Source organism: Dermacentor andersoni, chromosome 5 (genome assembly GCF_023375885.2).
Source record: "Dermacentor andersoni chromosome 5, qqDerAnde1_hic_scaffold, whole genome shotgun sequence".
Taxonomy (NCBI): domain Eukaryota; kingdom Metazoa; phylum Arthropoda; class Arachnida; order Ixodida; family Ixodidae; genus Dermacentor; species Dermacentor andersoni.
The window spans coordinates 183,428,484-183,450,230 of NC_092818.1; the positions used below are offsets into that span (position 1 = coordinate 183,428,484).

General features: G+C 45.7%; 1 protein-coding gene across 1 annotated transcript in view; it reads left to right on the forward strand.

Annotated features, from left to right (window-relative positions):
• Window positions 1-4,256: 4,256 nt before the first annotated feature.
• Window positions 4,257-21,747, forward strand: part of LOC140218412 (uncharacterized) — a 121,279-nt gene continuing 103,788 nt past the window's right edge. Inside the window, exon 1 of the mRNA XM_072288127.1 lies at window positions 4,257-4,283. Coding sequence (XP_072144228.1) covers window positions 4,257-4,283 — 27 coding nt within the window. The remainder of the gene's footprint in view (window positions 4,284-21,747) is intronic.

A 21,747-nucleotide genomic window follows, 5' to 3' on the forward strand; every position in this document is an offset into this window, starting at 1 on the left:
TGTGGGAGGTCATGGATTCATATCGACGCGGCTAGCTACCAGTTACCCAGTGGTTACGAAAATGGGCACAGGCGTCCTCTGCCTGACACTCGGCTTTCATTACGGGTGAATACTTCAAGGGAAGGAGCCCGCACCATGCAAATCCCATGGAACCCTCTCGGCTCAACAAAACCCCGAAAAAAATAGGCTTTGGCCACTCCTATGGTGAGCATTTCCCATGTGGCATACCAATGTACCTATTAGATGGAAATGCCTTCCGGTTGGTGCACAAACACCCAACGTTGAGGTTCCGTAAAAGCCTAAAACTTGACCGAGAGAGCGGTTGTACCTATTTTACGGATAGGTACCCTGTGGCAGCTCTAAACCGCCTCCCACAGCCGCTACGCATGTGCTTTAACAGGGTCGCCTGTGGTTGGACAAGACGTGGCCAGAGACCGGCACATAACCTCCATAGGGCCCTCTTTTTGAGATGCCAACCCTTCATGAGTCGCCGAGCACTACGCAGGAGGGCATGTCTACCCATTAGAAAAACTTATGGGCTTCAGGTTCCACCGGGACTTAGTACCTTCCGCGTACGAGGCTATTACTAGGCCATCGCTGCGGTCTGCGTCAAATATAACCTAACAGCTGGTTCACGGTCGCACCATAAGCACGAAGTTAATACTCCTCTGAAATGCGTAATGTGGTCGGCGAGAAAGAAATATTCCAAGTGCGCTGTAGAGGACGGCAAACGCAAACGTAGGCATAGATACAGCAATGGCATCCGAACAAGGAGACGAAACAACTCCCCTTTGCGGCTTTACATCGTTACCAAATGAGCAATAATGCACAGCAAGAAAGCTTTGCGAAAGTCTGGATAAAGCGTGTCTGATGCCGTTAATCAAAATTTTTTGCTGAGTCTTTGAAGTTCACGTGCATGCACTGGAAATGGAATTATTTACCGCATAATCCAGGCTCCATTGCGGCAAGCAAACAGTGTGAACTAAACGTGTAGCAATAGAGGCGCCCTATATCAAGAAAAAGAAAAGCCATCAAATTTTCGCTTCGATGGCATACGGTGTAACATTGGGTGCGAAGCCGGTGTATTCCAATCAGTACTGGTATGATGGGCGCTCCCTCTTGTATTAGGACCTTCCAACATAATAAACAGTGGGCAGACCCGTCTTCAGCAAATATTGATTTTCTTTTTAGTGAAGCAGTGTAAAAGCACTGTCAGCACAATGTCAGTGATTCATTTCACTTTGCATATATTAAGAGGACAGGCCAGACCAGTGATTAAATATTCACGCAACAATAACTTTTTCTGTGGAGGCTGCGCCACATTTGAAGGAAAACAGGTACGAAAGGTTACCAACAGTGGATGATAATATTCTGTGGAAAGAATGTTTTGAAAAATTTGGCTTTTGTAGCTTATTAACTATGGATAAATGGAAAGCCCTATGGCGTCATTGCTCTCCTTAATATTTTCTACGTTTGAATCGGGGATTTCAAGCACAATATCTTTTCTATGCCTTAACATTTTCCTTAATTTTTGTAGGGTTTAATGCCACGAAACATCATTGAAGCTATTGTAGAAGCTATAGCTGAGGGCTTCAGATTGATTTTGACTACTTTGTGGACTATAAATGGCTAACTAAATCTTCAACGTCGCATGTGGTGGTTAGGTATTTTTAACGTTCAAGCTTAAAATACACACAAAAAGAAATTGCATCAGCTAAAGAAAACAAATGCTTAGTGAATAATTTTTAGTGAAATAAGAAAGAGCTAACGCTGCAATAAGTACTGTTTGTTGTCCTAGCATCAATTTAAAGACAGTAGCTGCTAGTGTTATTCAGCGTTGAGGGCTTAGTGTGTCCGATGTGTTTTGCTGCAAGCTACAACTCGCTATCAGAAAGGTACTCAACATAGTATGTCCCACACCCACGTATTCCCGCTTGCGGCGCGGACGGTAATTTTTATGCACGAGTATTGTAACGTGAATTGAGAACTTTATTAGAGAACACGGATAATGAAAAACAAGGTTCATGGTGAGAGTAGTACAGAAACTCTGCCTGTGTTGACTAAATTGAACCCATACAGATGTTTTTATATAACGTGCGGCTCTGACAAACACACGTACTAACAAAAAAATGAATGAAAAGAAGCGAAATCAAGCCCTGCATATCGGCGTCAATAAGCTGTGTGGGTGGAGGCAGGAGTTTGGTGAAGTGAAATGCGACCACACCCTAACGTATGACGAATGAGGGGATATATAAATGCCGAATGGAGAAAGCGCACAAATACAAAATTCCATAGAAGCGAGAAAAAAAGAACAAGGGGGCGCGGATCTGGGAAAAGGCAGACGGCAGCAGGAAAGATTGATGCCTCCGGGCGAAAGTCTTCAATCTCGCTGTTCGGTGGATTTTATTCGCACGGGAATGCGCTTCCGATTGTTCCTGATCCAGCAGAGCGCGCACTCGATCGCTGAAGAACCGGAACCAGAGAAGTGTACTGGTGATGAATGCGCTTGGCATTTTGTGAAAGACAGCGGGTATCCATGCGCGCTTAGGCGTGCTTTTTTCTCTAAATGTGTTAGGCGCATCAAGCAATATAAATGTAAGTAATAAATACGGGATATCATATAAAGCTCAGCATGACTGGTCTTTGAATTTCCCTTGTAATAGCTCTCCGGAAGCAGTAACTTCTTCATATTGTGTTCTAAAGTTTCTCGTTAAATATGGTGTACGGGAAACTGGCTCCCCAGCCATGGTGGCAGCATTTCGATGGAGGCGAAATGCAAAGATGCCCGTGTACTAAGATTTAGGGGCAATGTAAAGAATCGCAGGAGGAAAAAATTAATGCGCAGCCCTCGACTACCGCGTCTCTCACAGTATTGCTTTTGCACGTTCAACTCAATCAATCGATCAATCAAACAATCACTATATATATATATATATATATATATATATATATATATATATATATATATATATATATATATATATATGAGAGTCAGAAGAAAGTAGGGTTACCCGACCCGAGGGGCTCAGCTTTTATTAATCATTTCGTGAGAAGCCAACAAAGACACTAATGACCACATAGGGGAATTACTTGTACTTACTAATTGAATTAAGGAAATGATAAATAAATGGAGAAGATGGTGGTTAAAAAACAAATGGCCGTAATTGGGACACGAACTCGGGTCTTGGCTTTACCCGTGCGATGCTCTTACCGACTGAACTTCGGCGGCACCGGTTTCCCTCCGCTTTCTGGGGTATATATGTTTTTCTAGTAGAGCTAACCTTGGGAGTGTTAGTCAGCGCCACCACTCGCGGTCATGGTAGTGGATGTGGAACATCTTATCTACCACAGGCGTCACGTAGTGCGTGAACATTGTAGATGAAGGCAACTGGTCAATAAACCCACGCATAGTACCTGAAGGCATCAAAGCTGCTGGAATCGAGACCCTGGCTGTGTAATCAATGAGAAGAAAGGAAACCGAGGGGCACGAGTATTATTAGCCTAATCATAAGGCGCCAACAAACGCATCTATATGTATTATATCGTTATATAATTGTAAAAAAGAGTAAAGGCAACTTAATAATTCTCTCTTTCTGAAACGGCAGGAAGTAATCGCCACCATGCATGACCACGTGAACAGAGAGCTGAGCTGATTCAATAGACTTGGTGAAACAAATGTTGTTTATCAAGATGCACTGAAATCGATCTTGCCCAAGTCGACTACAAGCGACTACTGGAAGAAGAAAGCAAGGTTACAGCCAGATAAGCATTTGGCAGAGAAGACATCTTTCAAAAATATCTTGTATATGAGTGTCTCCGCATGCTCAAGCGTCGTTTTCATCTCTTTTTTTTTGTTCATGCTTGGCTTCAAGAAAATTTATATTTTGCTATGTAAGTTAGAAGTAGCCGCATGCATATTGCTTCCAACTTACTCTGTTACGCCCAATGTAGGCCTACCTACCTAATAACTGATAGGAGGCTGTCAGTCACAAACACGTCATTTTGTCGAAAAAAAAAAGACATCATGTTACGTAAAAAGAAACTCCAGTATGTGCTTTTTACGAAAAAGTGGCCGAAGAACGACCAAGGGCATCGTCGCTTGCACAACGTCGCTGTAGTGAAGCTGAGGAAATAATTGATCGCGACATGAGTAACAGGGATTGAGGGGAATCGAAATATGTTCGAATGATAATAACCCGCTTCTCCCTCGTGTCGAGCAGCAGGTGGATAAAGTAAGATTCGATTTTAAATCAGGGATGGCCACCATCAGTGGCGTGGCTGTGGTGAGTGGCTCAAAACGTGTGGGCTGTTTTGATAAGAATGTATTGCTCGCGCACAGACAATCTCATCCAAGCCCTTTATCCCTCGCGCTGTCCCCTCAGGCGCCAACGGGGGAAGCGCTCTCCGGCGATGCCATGGGTTTTTCAGGATGACCCGAAGCGTGTAATTAGCATCCCAGTGACCGCGTCTTTCGCCCTCGCCTTTCCTCAGAGAGTAAGACGCTGGCGTGTCTCAGCGCCTGTCGTCTCAACACTTGGACACGTCGAGCTCCCACAATCCCTCTTGAAGCTAAAAGGGCTGCCTCATCAAAATATTGTGGTGGATGAAGAGGGGACAACCGAATATTCATAAAGGCTGCGTGTTTGTCCAAATTTAATAAAGTTATGACAACGTGGGCATGTGAAGTTTCAATGAGACCCCTTTCTAATACGCTTATGAGCATAGGATTCTTCATTGCGGCTAACTTTCTTTGGGGCGTGAGATTTATGGCGTGATGTGCGGTACGTCTAATGTTCAGACACTCTCAGTTTGGTTTTTGGTCACTATGGCGTATATGATTGCTGCATCTGCGGCGTTTAGGGAGAGCTGGCGGAAAATGTGGAGATATCTAATTGTTGCTTTCGGAAAACCAAAGGCTTCCTCATTAAAGCCTTTCATACCCTAGCACTGCAGATGCCCAGGAGAAAAAGTAGCATGTTAGATGGCCTTTACCAATGTTTGTGAAGTCGACTCCTTACTTATTATGCTGGTAGACTGATTGTGAAACTACATGCCAAACAGCATCGTGCTGAGCTGGTTCTTTCTGTGGCTTGTGACGTATGAATAAATATACAGCATGTCTTGTCGAAGAAAAAAAGAATGAAGTAATCTAAACAAAGTTCGATGCGACTGCTCAGCTTTGCCTAATTTACACCATTATGTTAGTCACCCATTGCGCTTTCTTTTTCTGCACTAGAACACGTTGGTGTACAAGACACCAGAAAAACCTTCTTAATGTCGTTCTTCGTTCTCTTTCCCTCGTACCTTGAGGCCCAGTCGATATGAGTTTCGGCGAATTATAATTCGCCACATTTACTCGCCGTTAATATGAATCTGCCCTGACGTTGTAAATCTAGGGTGGCTTAAGCAATATACGTACGTGGTTCGTAAATATTGTAACTGCTTGCTAGTTGCTCTAAGCGGAATACTGGTCGAAAGTAGCAGTACTAAGCTTGCTCATCTTGCTGATGACTCATCAAAATATACCGTAGTTCCTGCCCAATATATATATATATATATATATATATATCATAAGTAACCGTTCCTGGCTGGCAACTGTACGGTTATTTGAAGCCAACCACGTTGAAAAATACAACAGGTTTATTTCGCCGTTTCGGCCAGGGACCCGCTTTTATCAAGAATAGTTTTAGAGGCGCAACGACGGCTGTTTTATAAACTTCGGGTAGAGTTGCGGTTCCACATTCCGCAACTAGTTTGCAACGCAAAAGTAGGTTTAAATTATACAAGAGAAGAGGAGAGAGTACGAATGCGCAGTACAATCCAGAGGTAAAAAAAAAAATGCGAAAATGCACAGTACGGTACAACTTCCTCATGAGGCATGGCAATGCCGTCACTCGTGTGCTAATAGGCACAGAAGAAATGTACTTCCAGGAAAGGCAATTATGTACACGCAGGATAAATGATGGAACTATAGTAACATAATCACATGCCAACTGGCTTTCAAAACGCATGCTTTTCCTAAGCCATAATCTGCTAGAAATTTACACAAGCAAGGGACCAGAACATTGCTCTTATATTGTGCAACTAGTTACAAGCGGTATACTCCTCCAAAGCCCTATTATCCTAGTAAGGTACTGAATAAAGGCGACAGATCCTTGCTCTGACAATAGTTCAAGTATGTTGCAACAGTTCTCTCATAAAATAAATTCTACATTTTACGTGCATTTTGAATAGACTAAATTGGAGTTGGCCCGAGCTAAGGCTTCCTGTTCGACCGAATATAATAATGACACTTCTCATCGTACATACACTTACCATATACCGAAACCTTAAATGTTGAAATTCCAAGCTCGCTACGAAGTCGGCAGGATCGCCTCCTACTCAACAGTTTTACATGACGTTACTTAACAGCAAAGAAGAGCAAAGTGACGGTCACCTGTCAACGCTCGCAAACTTGATCGTTAGAGGGCTTCCGTGAACGCTGCAACTCACAGACATTGTCGTTCAAAAACAATCCGCACGTGCTGTACTATAGCCACCGACAACCCAAGTATCGAGTGGAAGATACACCGTGGGTCATCTCAAAGAGAATTTATGCAAATGCGCCTACCAAATACATTTGCTCATTTGCGTGATGCAATGGTAAAGACGAACGTCTTATATTACCTTCTATTATCTTCTCTCGAGTCCCTCGAGAACTATATATATAAAATGTATATGAACGGAAACTTTTGCATGGAAGGCATGTAGTTTCGATACAAAGTAGGCAAATGTGGAATTATGAGAACGCACGCGGAAAAACTTCAGTAAAAATCGGACGCGCGTAACGGCAAGATTTGTTCACCTAAGAGGAAAACAGATCGTTCCCCGAGCGGCATTTTCTGCCTGACACGTCGAAAGCGTGGACCACAGGCAATTTCCCCGCATCTTTCATTGTGTGCATAAGACATGAGCTTACTCAGTTTTCCTTGTCTATAGTGAAGCGTCGACTCAGATCGTGCAATCGTTTCACCTTATTTGCTATTTCTTCCACATACTTTTCGACGTGCGCTGAAAAGGATGACCTTTAAATAAATAAAGAATGAGAAGATTCAGGACGCCTTTGCAAAAGCTAAAAAATGAAGAAACGAGGCAATATCGCGAAATTGTTCGCCTTACGAAGGAAACAAAGGCGCAGGTCAAGCAGCCAAACAATTTCCTGTCCCTTGGAGGTGGTTGTTTATTATCGTTAGCGTCATGTCGAAATTCATGAAACATTTCTTTAAATACATTGATGGGAGCCTAAAACCACGTACAGTGACGTCAAAGAGCGATAAACAATCTCGCCTCGCTCCTTAACGCAATCGCCTCTATAATAAAAGCCTACGGTAGTAGCTATCGAAGTTTTCATCGAGTTAGCAATGTGTGCAACTAGACACTCCTGCCAACGTCCTGATTCTACGGATGAACCTGCTAACAAATTTGCTTTAAAAAAATATTGCACTTTGATCTACGATGGAAACTGTCTAATTTCCTGAGTGGTGCCAGTTGCGTACGTTCCCCCCCCCCCCCCACATATATGCAGTTGCAGAGCTGAACCGCTGGAACATTCCAACACTTTACAACACTTACGCTTTCGCTGCATAGCGCGCTGCATTGCGGTGCTGCGAGTTCAATTAGGTGTACAGCTAAAGCGCAGGACTGAAGAGGTCATGTAGTAATGCGAAAGCATTATACTCCCCATTACGTGAGATTCCGTCATCGGCGTCGGCGGCGTGACCGAGTGATGGTACCAAAAATGGCCGTCGGCGCAATGAGTAAAAGCACATCATAAGTTTTCTCTCATTTACGTCAAATTTCCCATGGAGGTTCCTGTAAACAAAGAAAATGAATTACCTTGAAAAGAAAATTTTGTGCACGTCGGTTTTAGTGAGAATCAAACCTGGGCCTCCCGGGTGCGAGACGAGCACGCTTCCCCAACGCCAAGGCAGCTCCACGGTTTTGGCTAACTGAAGGTGTGCCTAGTGCGTGCGTCCTTACACACGTCACCTCGCAGCCATTTGGCTGACTAAAATTGGGGCCTAGTGCACGCGTCATTGGCCACGTGACGGCGCAGCCAATGGGGAGGAGGCGGCGCCACGTCATGAGTGCATAGAATGAGCACGCTGCCTCCGAATCAAAAACATCAATTTGAAATACCAATTGAAAACACCAATCGAAAACATCAATTGAAAACAATTGAAAAGATCAATTGAAAACATCAACTGAGAACAACAATTGAAAACATCAACTGAAAACATCAACGGAAAACGTAAATTGAAACCACCAATCGAAAACATTTCACTAAAGGCACTATAACGCTTTCGCAATCCCACAGGTATATATTTTTTATTATATAGTACTTGGGAGATGTTGGCGGCTTTAGTTGGCGCCGGCTACTACTCTTCAATATAGATTTAAAGAATAATTAACTTAACGAATTAAAACTGATTGAACAAGGCTAGTACCTGAACCAGAGGCCCAAATAAAGACATTATCCGCATATATAGAATAGTGTAATTCAGGTGGAAATCTCCGTGGTAAATCTGCCATCACACAATTAAAGGAAAACGAACTTAAGACATTGCGTTGTGGGACTCCTTGAATAAGTCGATGACAAGAACATTTCCTTCTCTTGTTTGAATGATTACTGATCTGCCATTCAAGTAGTTAGTCATCCACCGTAGCTCCCGTCCAGAGACTCCCAGTTCTAGCAGGCCACACAATATATGAGCATGGTTGACTGTGTTGAAGGCTCGTTGAATGCCTAAAGAACCACTTTATTGTGACATTTCCCCTAGCTCCTTCGTGTTCAACATAAGTAACGATATCCAAAATTGCATCCGTGGCGCATCGCCGCCTTCGAAATCCTGTCATGTGATCGGGAAGTGCTTCTGTTTGCTCACACCACCATTGAAGCCTAGTGTCAATCATTTTCTCCATGACCTTGCATAAACAGCTCGTCAGGTTCACAGGACGAAAAGACTCAAGAGAAAGAGGACTTTTACCAAGCTTCAATATACGTATCACACGTGCTGTTTTCCAAGAGTCAGGGAGGCACTCCTTTTTCCACAAGTCATTAAGTAGCTCCAGAAATTCCAATCGCCCATTAGGTCCCATGTTTTCCAACATACTGTATGTAATGAAATATGTACCTGCAGCAGTCTTTGTCTTATAAGACGCAAGCGGACATTTTAGCTCAGTCACAGAGAATTCGTAGTGTAATTGTACATGGTGTGTCTGAAAACACGCAAGAACTTTTTGTTTTGCCACTTCAACTTAATATTGAAACTCAGCGCAAGTAATTGATACGCTTGTTCTAGTTCTAACTTTGCAGAATTCCTCAGCTATTACTAATTCTGAAGTATCCTTGGCTATTGCGATAGCACGAAATGGTTGTGTTTGAACAACAGGGCCACTTAATGCACAAATGGTCATCCGTACTCGCGGTACTTATGTCAAGGGCGAAACCGTATCGCAAAATTCATGCCATTGCCCCCCCCCCCCCCCCCCCCTAATATTTGTAGTGGTCTCCGCATGATGAGTGAATTTGCTATGAATTTCTGTGCGATTATATATTTCCATTCTGGCGATAAGCCCTTTCTGCTCTTTTTTTACAGCACTCAAATGCTCATGTTCTCCGTATACTGGCATGTACTCATTAGAAATCGGCACTTGTTTCGTATACATATTCATTGCTTCTTGTACCACTGATGCGAGTTAGAGTCTCTAAGTAAGCTTCACAATCCACTTGACTGGACAATGGTTAATGAAAGAGCTGCCAGTTTGGTGTATACACGTATTTTCATTTCGCAGTACTTTTTAATCGTGGATGTGACATAAGAATTGGGAAGTGATCACTTCCACGTGTTCCACGTGTTTCACTTCCACTGTTGTCCACCCAGCATCAGTAACAATAGTGTCACGTGATAGTGACGGCAAAGAAGGCAGCAAAACTTCGATTAAAGAAACTAGCGCTTTATTGGGCGAACTTGTGCCCTCAAAAGCAGGGTACACTCAAAGAACGATAGCGGCAAATACAATCGGCGTTCGTCGAAAATCTGATGAGCGGGTCAAGCGCGTCTGCTTTTATACACCAGTCGTCGAATGTTCCAGAGTAATCGCTGGGACCCGCGTGTCTTCCACAAAGTTCTACATTATTCACGTCGCGCACACATGCAATCAGATTACACAAGGTTCGGTCACAGACAGAGGATGGAACCATCGATAACATTCCAGCAACTTCTGATACATGCAGGTGCGTCCTGCGCTGTGAGATAACATTTCTTAGGCGGTGAAACATGTCGCTCGATAAAGACAAGTACATGTGTCAATATTATTATGGGAATGTTGTGAGTATAAGACTGTATTACAATGTATATACAAGCAGAGTCAATGGGGTTAAAATGGCTGACTAGTAACAACACGCAGCGGCCAGCGTCTCGCGATCTTCCTTTCTCTCTCTCTCTTCTTTTACCCTTCCGTAACAGGACCCCCGGGTGGTGAAGCGCCGTCTCGGTGCATGGTAGGCGAAGAACTGCTAGCGAAGTATGGCTTCAGCCGCGAAACGCCCACGACGTCAACAGGCAGCGGACTTGAGCTTGGATGAAACTGTAACGTCGCGATCTCATAATTGACATCGTTAACTTGACATAGCACTTCATAAAGCCCTGTGTAGCGAGAGAGAAGCTTCTGGGAGAGGCCGACCCGACGACATGGTGACCAAAGCAGCACCCAAGCACCTGACGCGAACTGAACATCGCGATGGCACTGGTCATAACGCTGTTTCTGCAGATACTGCGAGGCTAATAAGCGAGATTGGGTGACTTGACCTGCCATGTGAGCGAAATTGATGACTTCACGAGAGTACTCAGTGGGAAAATGGGGCACAGAAGGTAGGATGGTGCCAAAGGGCAAAGTGCGGTCGCGACCATACAAGAGATAAAAGGGTGAATATCCTGCGGTGTCATGTCGGGACGAGATATAAGTGAATGCCGCATAGCCAGCGTGGCATCTCAGTCGCGGCGATCGTTGGAAACGTACATCGACAGCATCTCTGTGAGTCTTCGGTTGAGACGTTCTGTAAGACCGTTCGTTTGTGGGTAGTATATAGCGGTGGAGAGCTTGTGCTCAGTGGCACAAGAGCGGAGGAGGTCGTTCACAACTCGAGATAAGAACGAGCGGCTGGGGTCTGTAAGTAACTATCGAGGTGCACCGTGCTGGAGAATAACGTCGTGAAGGAGAAAATCAGCGACGCCAGTTGCGCAACTAGTCGGCAACGCCTTTGTTATAGCATAGCGTGTCCCGTAATCAGTAGCGACAGCGATCCACTTATTCCCTCTAGTCGTCGTCGGAAAAGGGCCAAGCAGGTCAAGGCCTACGCGAAATAATGGTTCAGAGGGAACTTCAATTGGATAGAGTCGGTCGACAGATGGCAGGGGAGGTTTCTTCCGGTGCTGACACAATTCGCAAGTTGCGACATAATGACGCACACAGTGGTAGAGACCCGGACAGAAGAACCGGCGTCGTACGCGGTCGTATGTACGCAAAACCCCAAGGTGTCCCGCCATCGGTGCATCGTGAAGTTGTTCGAGAAAGACGGATCGCAGATGATGAGGAAGGACAAGGAGCAACTCATGGACGTCAGGGTTGATATTGCGGCGGTAGAGGATGCCATCAGGCAGCACGAACATACGGCACGTGCCGTCGGTGCTGCCATATTGCACTCCGGTGATGATGGTCTGTAAGGATGCGTCGCGTTGTTGTTCAGCGCGCATGTCTGTCACGTCACTCAAAGCCACCACGCAGGTCACCGCATGATGCGCAACAAGATTGGGAGGATCGACGGGGTGAAGCGAGAGGCAGTCAGCGTCCTTGTGCAGACGTCCAGACTTATAGTTGACAACAAATGAAAATTCCTGGAGCCGCTAAGCCCAGCCACCAAGCCGTCCTGTGGGGTCCCTGAGGGAAGACAGCCAGCAGAGGGCGTGGTGGTCTGTAACGACCGAAAACGTGCGGCCGTACAAATATGGCCGAACTTGGCGACAGCCCAAACTAATGCCAAGCACTCCCGCTCGGTGATGGAGTAATTTACCTCAGCAGGTAACAGCAGGCGGCTGGCGTAAGCTATCACGCACTCGGTACCATTTTGCTGGCGGGCGAAAACAGCGCCGATGGCGTGGCCGCTTGCGTCAGTGTGAACTTCGGTCGGTGCAAATGGATCAAAGTGGGCAAGTATGAGAGGGGTGGTCAGAAACCCGATGACAGCGGCAAACGCGTGAGCTTGCTCAGGGCCCCATGAGAAGGGCGTGTTCTTCTTTAGAAGATCTGTCAAAGGCCGAGCAACGTTGCCGAAGTTTTTGACGAAACGGCGAAAATAAGAACACAGGCCAACGAAGCAGCGCACGTCAGAAGTACGTCACAGGGAAACTGCGTACGGCGCGAACTTTTTCGGGATCTGGTTGGACACCATATGCGTCAACGGGGTGTCCCAACACGGTAATGTGACGGCGCTCGAACTGACACTTCGTGGAGTTCCGTTGGAGACTGGCTTTTCGGAAGACCGCAAGAATGGCAGCGAGTCAGTTAAGTCGGTTGCTGAACCTGGGAGAAAAAACAATAACACCGTCAAGGTAACAGAGACAGGTGGTCAATTTGTAGCCCCGCAGTAGAGAGTCCATCATTCGTTCAAATGTCGCAGGAGCATTGCATAGGCCAAAGGGCATGACTTTGAACTGATATAAGCCATCCGGCGTGATGAAGGCCGTCTTCTCTTGGTCCACTTCATCAACTGAAATCTGCTAGTAGCCAGATCGAAGATCGATGGACGAGAAGTATTTAGCTTCGTGCAAGCAGACCAAGGTGTCATCGATGCGTGGTAGTGCGTAGACGTCTTTTCGGGTGATCTTGTTTAAATGGCGATAATCGACGCAAAAGCGCCAGGTACCATCTTTTTTTTTTTCACAAGGACGACAGACGAAGCCCAAGGATTCTCTAATGGTTCTATGACCCCTTGGCGAAGCATTTGTCCACTTCTGATTGGGTAGTTGGGGCAGCTGCTGGGGTGAGGACTTTTTTTAAACATCTACGTAGGCTAGCACTCATCACAGAAACATGGGCTCCAGTGTCGACGAGTGCATGGACAGATAAGCGGTCTATTTTAACGTCAATTACACTTCCATAGGCTGCATTTCTTAGTTTTCCGAAAGGGTGCGGCCGAAAGCCACAGGGGACTAAAGACGACGGGGCTACGGCGAACGGGAAGAAGGGCGACGTGTTTGCGGTGAGTGAGACTGGTGTCCACGCGGCGATGGTGAGCGACTGTACCACGTGTTCCTAGCAGAGTTGTCGGCGCTGTTAGACTCGGCGGTGGGCGAAACATTGCGGGCATTTCCATTAAAATGGCCCAGGTTGGTTGGCGTGCGAGGTGTTGAGGGCCACGAGTTGCGACAGTATCTGGCGACATGAATGCGGTGACAGGGAAACATATCGGCTGGTCATTCGCACTTCTCCACTGAGTCGGGTTGCGATAACGCGGAGACAAGCGTCGGGGTGGAGCAAAAATACTAGAAGGGCGCTCGTTGGGGGGGGGGGGGGGGGGGGGTTGGTGACAGCACATACAGAATGTAAACCAATGTTTTCAAGTTCCTAGCGAACGATGGCCTGTACGAGGGGACCGGAAAATGTGGTAGCATCAGGGCTACGCGAACAGAAAGCTGCGGGTGCTATCGCATCCAGTTCACGTAGAACGATTTGCACCACGTCCTCTGATGGCGATGCATGCTGCTGTGCGGGTTGATCTTCACACGTCGACGTTGCGGCAGTATTGGCAAGTCTGGCGAATGGGTGCAAGACGCGTCGGCTTTTGCCCTGCTCGAATTGTCGGCACTCTTTAAGGATAGCATCAACTGTAGAGCAACTTTTGCACATGAGCAGATTAAAGGCGTCGTCAGCAATGCCCTTAAGCACATGCCCGACCTTCTCAGTTTCTGTCATGTCGTGATCGGCTTTACGACAAAGTGCCAGCACGTCCTGGATGTAGGAGACGTAGGACTCCGTGGGGGATTGGGCAAGGGAGGGCAGTTTCTGCTTTGCGGTAATTTTAAGGCCGGCTGCTTTGCCAAACAGCTGTGTCAACTTATGTTTGCATTGGTCCCAGTTGGTTAGCTTCTCTTCGTGGTTTTCGTACCACACCTTTGCCGTGCCTCTTAGGTAGAACGACAGGTTAGCTAGCATTAGCGTTGGGTCCCATCTGTTGATTTCACTCACGCGTTCGTACATAGCCACCCACTCTTCGACGTCGGCGCCATCGGTTCCGCAGAATGTTCCAGGATCCTTGGTTTGCACAACCACAACCGAAGGTGACAGCGATGTAGCTGGCGACGGTGACGTTGGAGGCGGCAGCGACGTTGATCCCGCGTGCTCACCGTCATTCATGGTGTGGACGGTGATGCGACGTCCACTGTGAAGCTCCGTTTCCAGCAGTGGTACCCCGCACCTCCACCAATATGTTACGGGGATGTTGCGAGTATAGAAAGACTATATTTACAATATATATACAGGCTGAGTCATAGTAGTTAAGATGGCTGGCCAACAACAAGATGCAGCAGTCAGCGTCTCGCGATCTTTTTCTTCCTCTCTCTCTTCTTTCATTCTTCCGTAACAATATCGATAGAGCACGGTGTTACGTCTATGCAACGGGCGTAGCGATATCCTCGCGTAAATATCACAGATCCATAACTCAATACTGACAGATCGCATCTTCATGCGGCGCATTGAACGATATTTTAACGGGCACCGCAGTGATCACTCCTCCATGTTACGCTGTGTGCGTGAAAGTCCCCACATATGATAATATTGGGGATATTGTTGTACTAATAATTAGCAAGACGAAAGTCACCACGTACTCCAGCCTCTCCTATGCACAGCACAGGGAAGCTGTATAGTGCAACTAATTTGCAAAAATCAGCAGATTTGGATCGAAGGCTATTAGTGTTTCACTGAAATACTACGACATTTTCGTAATGACTATTCATGATTGCCATCAGATAACACTGATGTGAACAACTGACTCCTTAATAGCTCCATAGAAAACAGTGCCTTTACCTCTCAAAGCCTGTTCCCCTGAGGCACAGCTGTGATAATAGCTCGAAATGCAGCAAACAGCATAGGTAAAATAATCTGTCCAACACTGAGTGGCGTGCTGTTATCATGGAATGACGACGTTCCAGTAGCCGTCTGCGGTGATCGCTCAGGCGTGTTCTGAGAAGATTGCTGAGGATGTCCTAGGTTAGGTCACTGTTATTGTTGTGATGTGGGGCATTCAGTGGCCGTAGCAGAATGGTGACTCCGCTATCTCTGGGACCCCTGCGCAGCTTGCTGCTCTAATGCTCTTGATTTTTTCTTTTGATTTTTGTTCAATTGCTGTAAACTGGCGATCTTTCGCTGAGCTCACTTCATCAAGATTCGGAAGAAGCTCCTTGTGTCACAGTTTCTTCCCATGAATTAATTCATGTTTGCGTAGCATAAATGCAGCCTTGTTCTGTGGGCATCCTTACAAGAAAGCCTTATAATTACCCGCACAAAATTCAAATTTAGGCTGTCGCACAGACTTGCCTTCAGTACTCTCATGGTTCTCTGAGCAGATTTTACATCCACGTGATTACCGACATTTTTTGGCCAGGTGTCCAACTGTGACAGTTGTAACACTTCAAGGAAGGACCAAGGTATTCTTCCACCTGGTGGCTGGTGAAATCCAAGTGGATTCTCTGAGGCATTGCTTGGTCAATTCTGAAGTGGAGGATTGCACTGTGCAAAGAGCGGCGAGTATCAGTGCCATGAAATCTAGCCTTAACCTACCGTCCTTGTTATCACGTCGAAAATTGTTCCGTTTGTGCCTTTTTCATAAATTATTTCATCACCCGCTGCTACGCAACAAACTTATTTCTCCGCCTCCGTATGTATCACCCAGACTAGACCACATTCATAAGGTTGACATTTCATTTTGCAGATCCAACGCTTTTTTGCAGTCATTTGTACCACGCACTTCCAATGAGTGGAATCACCTCCCCGCCTCGATAGCCACTATCGCAGATCACCAATTATTCAAGAATGTCATAGCTAACACTGTATAACTAGGAACCTTTTTTTCATATTGTTCAACCTGTACTCACAAATGCCTTGGCTAACATTGTATATCTAGGTGCCAGTTGTTAAATAGTTTTGTTTATACATATTTATATACATAATTTTCTGCACTAGTAACTCCTGTTTGTTGAATTTACCCGTTTTTGCTTGTAACCACTCCCCTCTATAATGCCGTAATGGCCCTGAGGGTATGATAAATAAATAAATAAATAAATAAATAAATAAATAAATAAATGATTATGAATATCAAGGTTGGAGCATCGCTGCTCATTCGAGTGTACGTGTGCCTGTAAAGAGTGCACTGCCTCAACTGTAACAACATGCAAGAAAGATTAGTGTACAGGCGGTAAACGGGCAAGGAAAGGTATGGAGCCGAATACTTCGAAAGAGAGGCTGATTATGCGACGTAAGTCTCTGCACCATCAGCTCCAACCAGAACTCCCTCTAGCGCAAATGTATTATCGATGTGGCAGGAAGTTACAGCAAAGCACGTCTCACTCCAGCAGCAATCTCGGTTCCTTATATGAAAGGAACTGTACTGTACAAAGCATAAAAGACAGATATATCTTAACGCTTCAATTCCTCTTTTCACTTTTTCAATAATACAAAGCATTCATATGTCTTATTGTTGCACAGCGTAGCTATCGTCCAAATGTGCAGCGTCGCTATCGTCCATCGTTATTAGTATTGCTTGCCGTAAATCCTATCTCTTGTCATAATTGATGTAAAAGACGCAGACTGTCGTTACCATCTCCGTTGTTCTCTTCACTTATTCCCGTGTTGTGTCCGGAATAAAATGTTTAGTTGCCTGTCAGAGCTTCTGGCGTCGTCGTCTAGTTCTCTGACCGCGTCTTCTTTGTTTGTTTGTTTTTTAACAAAACATTAGCCACAGTGTTCGTTTTCTATTCTTCACTAACTTGCAAATGTGCTACATCCGCTTCATCACGGCCAAGCAAATAAATTCTAAACAGAAGTAAAAAAGGGGTCCCGAGCAGATCTAGGCATACGCCTACTTAGCTCTACTGCCGCTTGCAACCGTTGGACTGCGTCAGTCCTAGCGACACGTTTAAGCCTAGTCTTGCCTCATTATGTCGTGTGGCGATATATGGTCAATGCCATTAATATTGCCAACCACACACAATCTATGGGCTGGCTTCATACATTGCATAACGAAAAATTATTGAGGAATACCGCTTTGGCACGCTTCTAATACATAAGTGTGCACTTCAACTGCATCATAGTGAGGCTCATTAAATAGGTGGCTTATTACTCTAAAAGCTCCTTTTCCTCGCTGGTGACGAAACTTCAGTTGGAAATGCTCTAGCAAAAAGGTAAAATTGTTTCAGCTATTTCATTAAGCTGCAGATCGACGAGTTATTGAGCGCCCTGCTATCATTTAGTTTATTGCTTGTAATAGTTAAATATGCTTTCTATTTGATGACGAGATGCTAAGCTAACAAAAGGAAGGAAGGAAGAAGTGGAGAAGGAAAGGCAAGGAGGTTAACCAGTTTAGCTTAACTGGTTTGCTACCCCGCACATGGGAGCGGGATGGGGGGGATGAAAGATGGGGAGAAGAGATAGAGAGAGCCAATAACACGGCACACACACATCGTTAGTTACAGTCCGTCACTCTTGCGCAGTACGTGATATGACTGTCACAGCCGCTTGTCCAAGCCCGTCTCCTTCATAAACCGAAGTAGTCCCTTCGTCGCCTTCAGCTGCAATGTCTTCTGTCGGCGATATGTGAAAATAGTTGCAACTGACAATGGTCTATTGTCAAGGTGCGCTAGAACGGACGCCAGGAACTGCCTCTGAACATTATATTCAGGACAGTCGCACAGGATGTGTTCCAGCGTCTCCTCGCAAAGACAGGCATTGCAGAGAACGTTGTCGGCCATTCCAATGTGAAATGAGTAAGATTTTATGAATAAAAAAAAGCTAACAAAAAAATTCACCGACAGTTACGACACTTCCTAATGCGAAATTTTAGCACAGCTCTACACGTGTTTTCTTTTCGCGGTATATTGACTGGCACGGGCAATCTGTCTCGTGCGACACGTTGCAACTGGAGCGAGGTGCGGTGCGACTGCCTCGCTAACCTGGAGATTGCGAGAGCCAGCGGGGGCCTGACCCGTGGGCTCGATTCACAGCAGTCGCCGCTTCGACAGACCTCCAGAGGACGCGCGCTACTCTGGTGCCATCTCGTAGCCGTCGTCAACCCACTACACTTTTCTTCTCTCACTTCGCTGCACCATTCTCACCGCTTTTCGCCTCGCGTTTTTCATCTTTCGCTGAGCTCGTTAGCTCGGTTACGCCACCGCCGACGCCGACGCTTACCGCAGCAACGGGCGCAAAGAGCTGCGCTCTAAACAGTTGTTGCGGCTATTCGCTCCTATTATTTATCCCTGGTAAAACACTGAGCCAAGAAATCTCTGTCATTTAAAATAGCTGAAAAAATACCACAGCGCCACTCATTAATTTCTGTATTTCTTTATAGAAGAGAAAAACTGCACAACGACGAACCACTATAGTGTTCGAGGACGAGCGAAAGATAACAGGAGTAGATTCCAATGAGAGGCGATGCGACACAAAGCGTAGAGTCAGTAAAGGCAGAATTGAAGAAAAAAATCAGCTGTCAAGTACAGCGGCCGTAAGCCGAGAAACAAGTTTTCGGACAACGCGAAAAATTAGTAGCGAAGCAACGCCGCCGAAACATGCAACACACTGTTAGAAAGGGGACGGGGTATAACAATGAGAGATTTTCAGAAAATCCTGCAAGTGCAAAATAAAAGTTTACAATGCTCAGCAGAGAAGAACCCACGTGCAGCATTCGTGACGCCCTCTGTAGCGCGCAGCCAGTTAATGCTGAGAAGAGACGGAGCACAACCTTCCCTTTGTCTTTATTTTAATACATATATTTCTCTCTTGAATACGGTGCGCTCGTAGTGAGCGTGTCTCGGCTACGGTAAACCCAAACCCGGGGAGCACGCACGGTGTCACAGTTTCCGTTTCGCTAAAACCTGGCTCGACGTGCCGACTATGTTTCTCCTTTCCCTGTCATGCGCATGCACTCCATGTGGAACAAACGAGAAAAGCTACGAGAGGATGAGCAAATTCACCATTCGTATACCTTTTCTCGTTAGTCTGCGAGTCGCACGAAAACCTGAGACGCGTTGTGTTAGCACGTGTAAGCAAAGTATGTTTGCCTAGTCAGGAATATTTTCTTTTACACAACTGTTCTGCGCTCAACTCAGTCGAAACGTCAGCTGCCGTTGCAATTCGTTAGGACAAGACTCTGTAAACATGGTTCACGAAATGGCATACCGGGTTTCGCTCTGAACATGTCGCCACTGTCTATGCTATAGCACTATAGGTAACATACGAAAGCGTCGATATAATTTATTACTTGCCTTCTGGAATATTCTTAAAGGTGATTGAATCGGAATAGCAATTTCACGCACGTGTTTTGTTTGAAGCCAAACCAATTAATTTTTGTTAGGCTGGACTATGAGCTAGCTTATCCCTGTCTGATTGCTGCCTCCATCAAACTTTGGACCCTCTACAGTTGTCCCCTCGAATTCCCCCGATAGATTTTCCCCACCGTCCCTGCGTGTTTCAGCTAAGCGAGTAATAGTGACGGATTTCTATGCTTCTTGTTTTCTGTGTTCTACGGTTTTGCTTCGGCAGTGCGAAGCTCAAACACATGGCACGACTGAAGGGACGTATTCAGCGCCTATACCCGTGGCATTACTTGCATCATCCCTTCCCTCTTTCGTAGTGCCTAGTCGGATATTTGTTATCTGTGCCAAAAATGTTTTTGTCTACTTAGGAGAGGCGAACGAGGAGAACATCTACGACTTTCGAGGCTCAGCCACGTTTAGCTACTGCTGGTTTTGGTTATACTGCTCTGTTTTACGTGTTCTACGGAACTGCCGTTTTACTTTGGCAGTACGATGTTCGAAAACCGTACGTTAGAGATAAAGTGTCAAGTTTCGCGCTCATATCACCCTTTTGTCAATTCCTTCAATCCTTTATTGGGTCCCCAACTGTGACTCGGCAAAAAATACAGTGTTGTTTTCGATAGGGAGCGGAGATGGGAACTGCTTTTCTTGGCTCAGCCGAGTTTACGATGAATTTTATTGTAAATACCTTGACTTCCCTTCACCCCCTCCCACCCTAAGCCACTCGAACATCCCTTCTTGACCCCTGCGATGGTCTTCTCCACTACTCAGACTTACCAGCAGGAAACCAGGATTTGGGCACTCTGGCAGAGATGGAGTAGTGCTTGCCAATTCAGAACTCGACTCTGCGGAGGATCTAGCCTCACTCCATTTTCTATGAAGGGCGCTTGAAGTGCACGTCAAAGCATCGCAGAAGTGGAACGAAATGCGTCCCCCACAGAAATATTCGCCAACATACCAAGTGGGGGCTGTCACTCAATCTTGCGTTCTTTTTTATGGCATTTTCTTAAACATCGGGTCCAATCACGAATTACGCCGACACTGGAGCTGCCACGCGGTTTGCAACATAAAGTAATTAACCTTTATTTTTATTAGCTTCATTGCTTTATGCAAAGCGATGTGTGTGTGAATTCGCTCCTGTTCTGGCAACTTCAATCTTGAGGACGGCAGGAAGCAGTGCTAAGCAAGTCCAAGAGGTTTTGCTGTGTGCAATATGCAAGACAAGACGCTGCGCAGGAAAATTAAGTGGATGGGAGCCTTGTTCGGCAACACGGTTAGTGGTTATGGCTGAAGCTCAAGGTGCACACATGTACACCCGCGCTGGCACAGAGATATGCAGCAAAGAAAGGTCGGAAAGTGTTCGATACTGTTGTCTATCGTATTTGTTGTCTTCTCTACGCTCTTAAAAAATTACACCCTTTGGGGCTTATCTTGTCCCACAACAATAATCGTCATCTATCTCGCCCGCGTTTCCTTTAACTCTGTGAGCCCCGTACTTCCCAGTCACGAACGGCTTGCGGGTTATTAGTGTGACGCAGCATTCTCAACAGGAAAGTAGCAAGCGCCGAGTTTTCAAAAAAGGAAACGCGAGCAAGGCAAATGACGATTACTGTTATGAGACAAATATACACCCCGAAGGTCGCAACCGTTTTAAGAGCGTATGAATCAGTGACAAGTTGGTCACATTTCAGTCCTTTTTCAGTTCTTGGTATTACTGCTGACAGGCGTATTTGTTTATCTTTCTCGGGTGACCGGTTTTCATCGTCTCAAAAATGTTGTCATCATCACGGTACGCTCCCGCATGTATCGGAAGTTTCTTTAATGTTATCGATGGTCCTATCTGCTGCCTGTTGTCACTAAAGCTTGTGTAATCTCAATGCATGTGCAGCTCGAATTGTGTAGAACTTTCCCGAAGACACGTGGGAACAAGCGATTACTCTGGAACCTTCGATGACTCATGGATAAAAGCCGACAAGCATGACCGGCAGATCACATTTCCGACGATCGCCGACTTGGATCGTTGGGCTTGGAGTGTAGCCTGTTTTTGTGAGCACAGGTTAGCCCAGTGAAAGTTAGTTTCGTCATTCACAGTATTGCTACTGTGTTTTTTACCGTCACTACT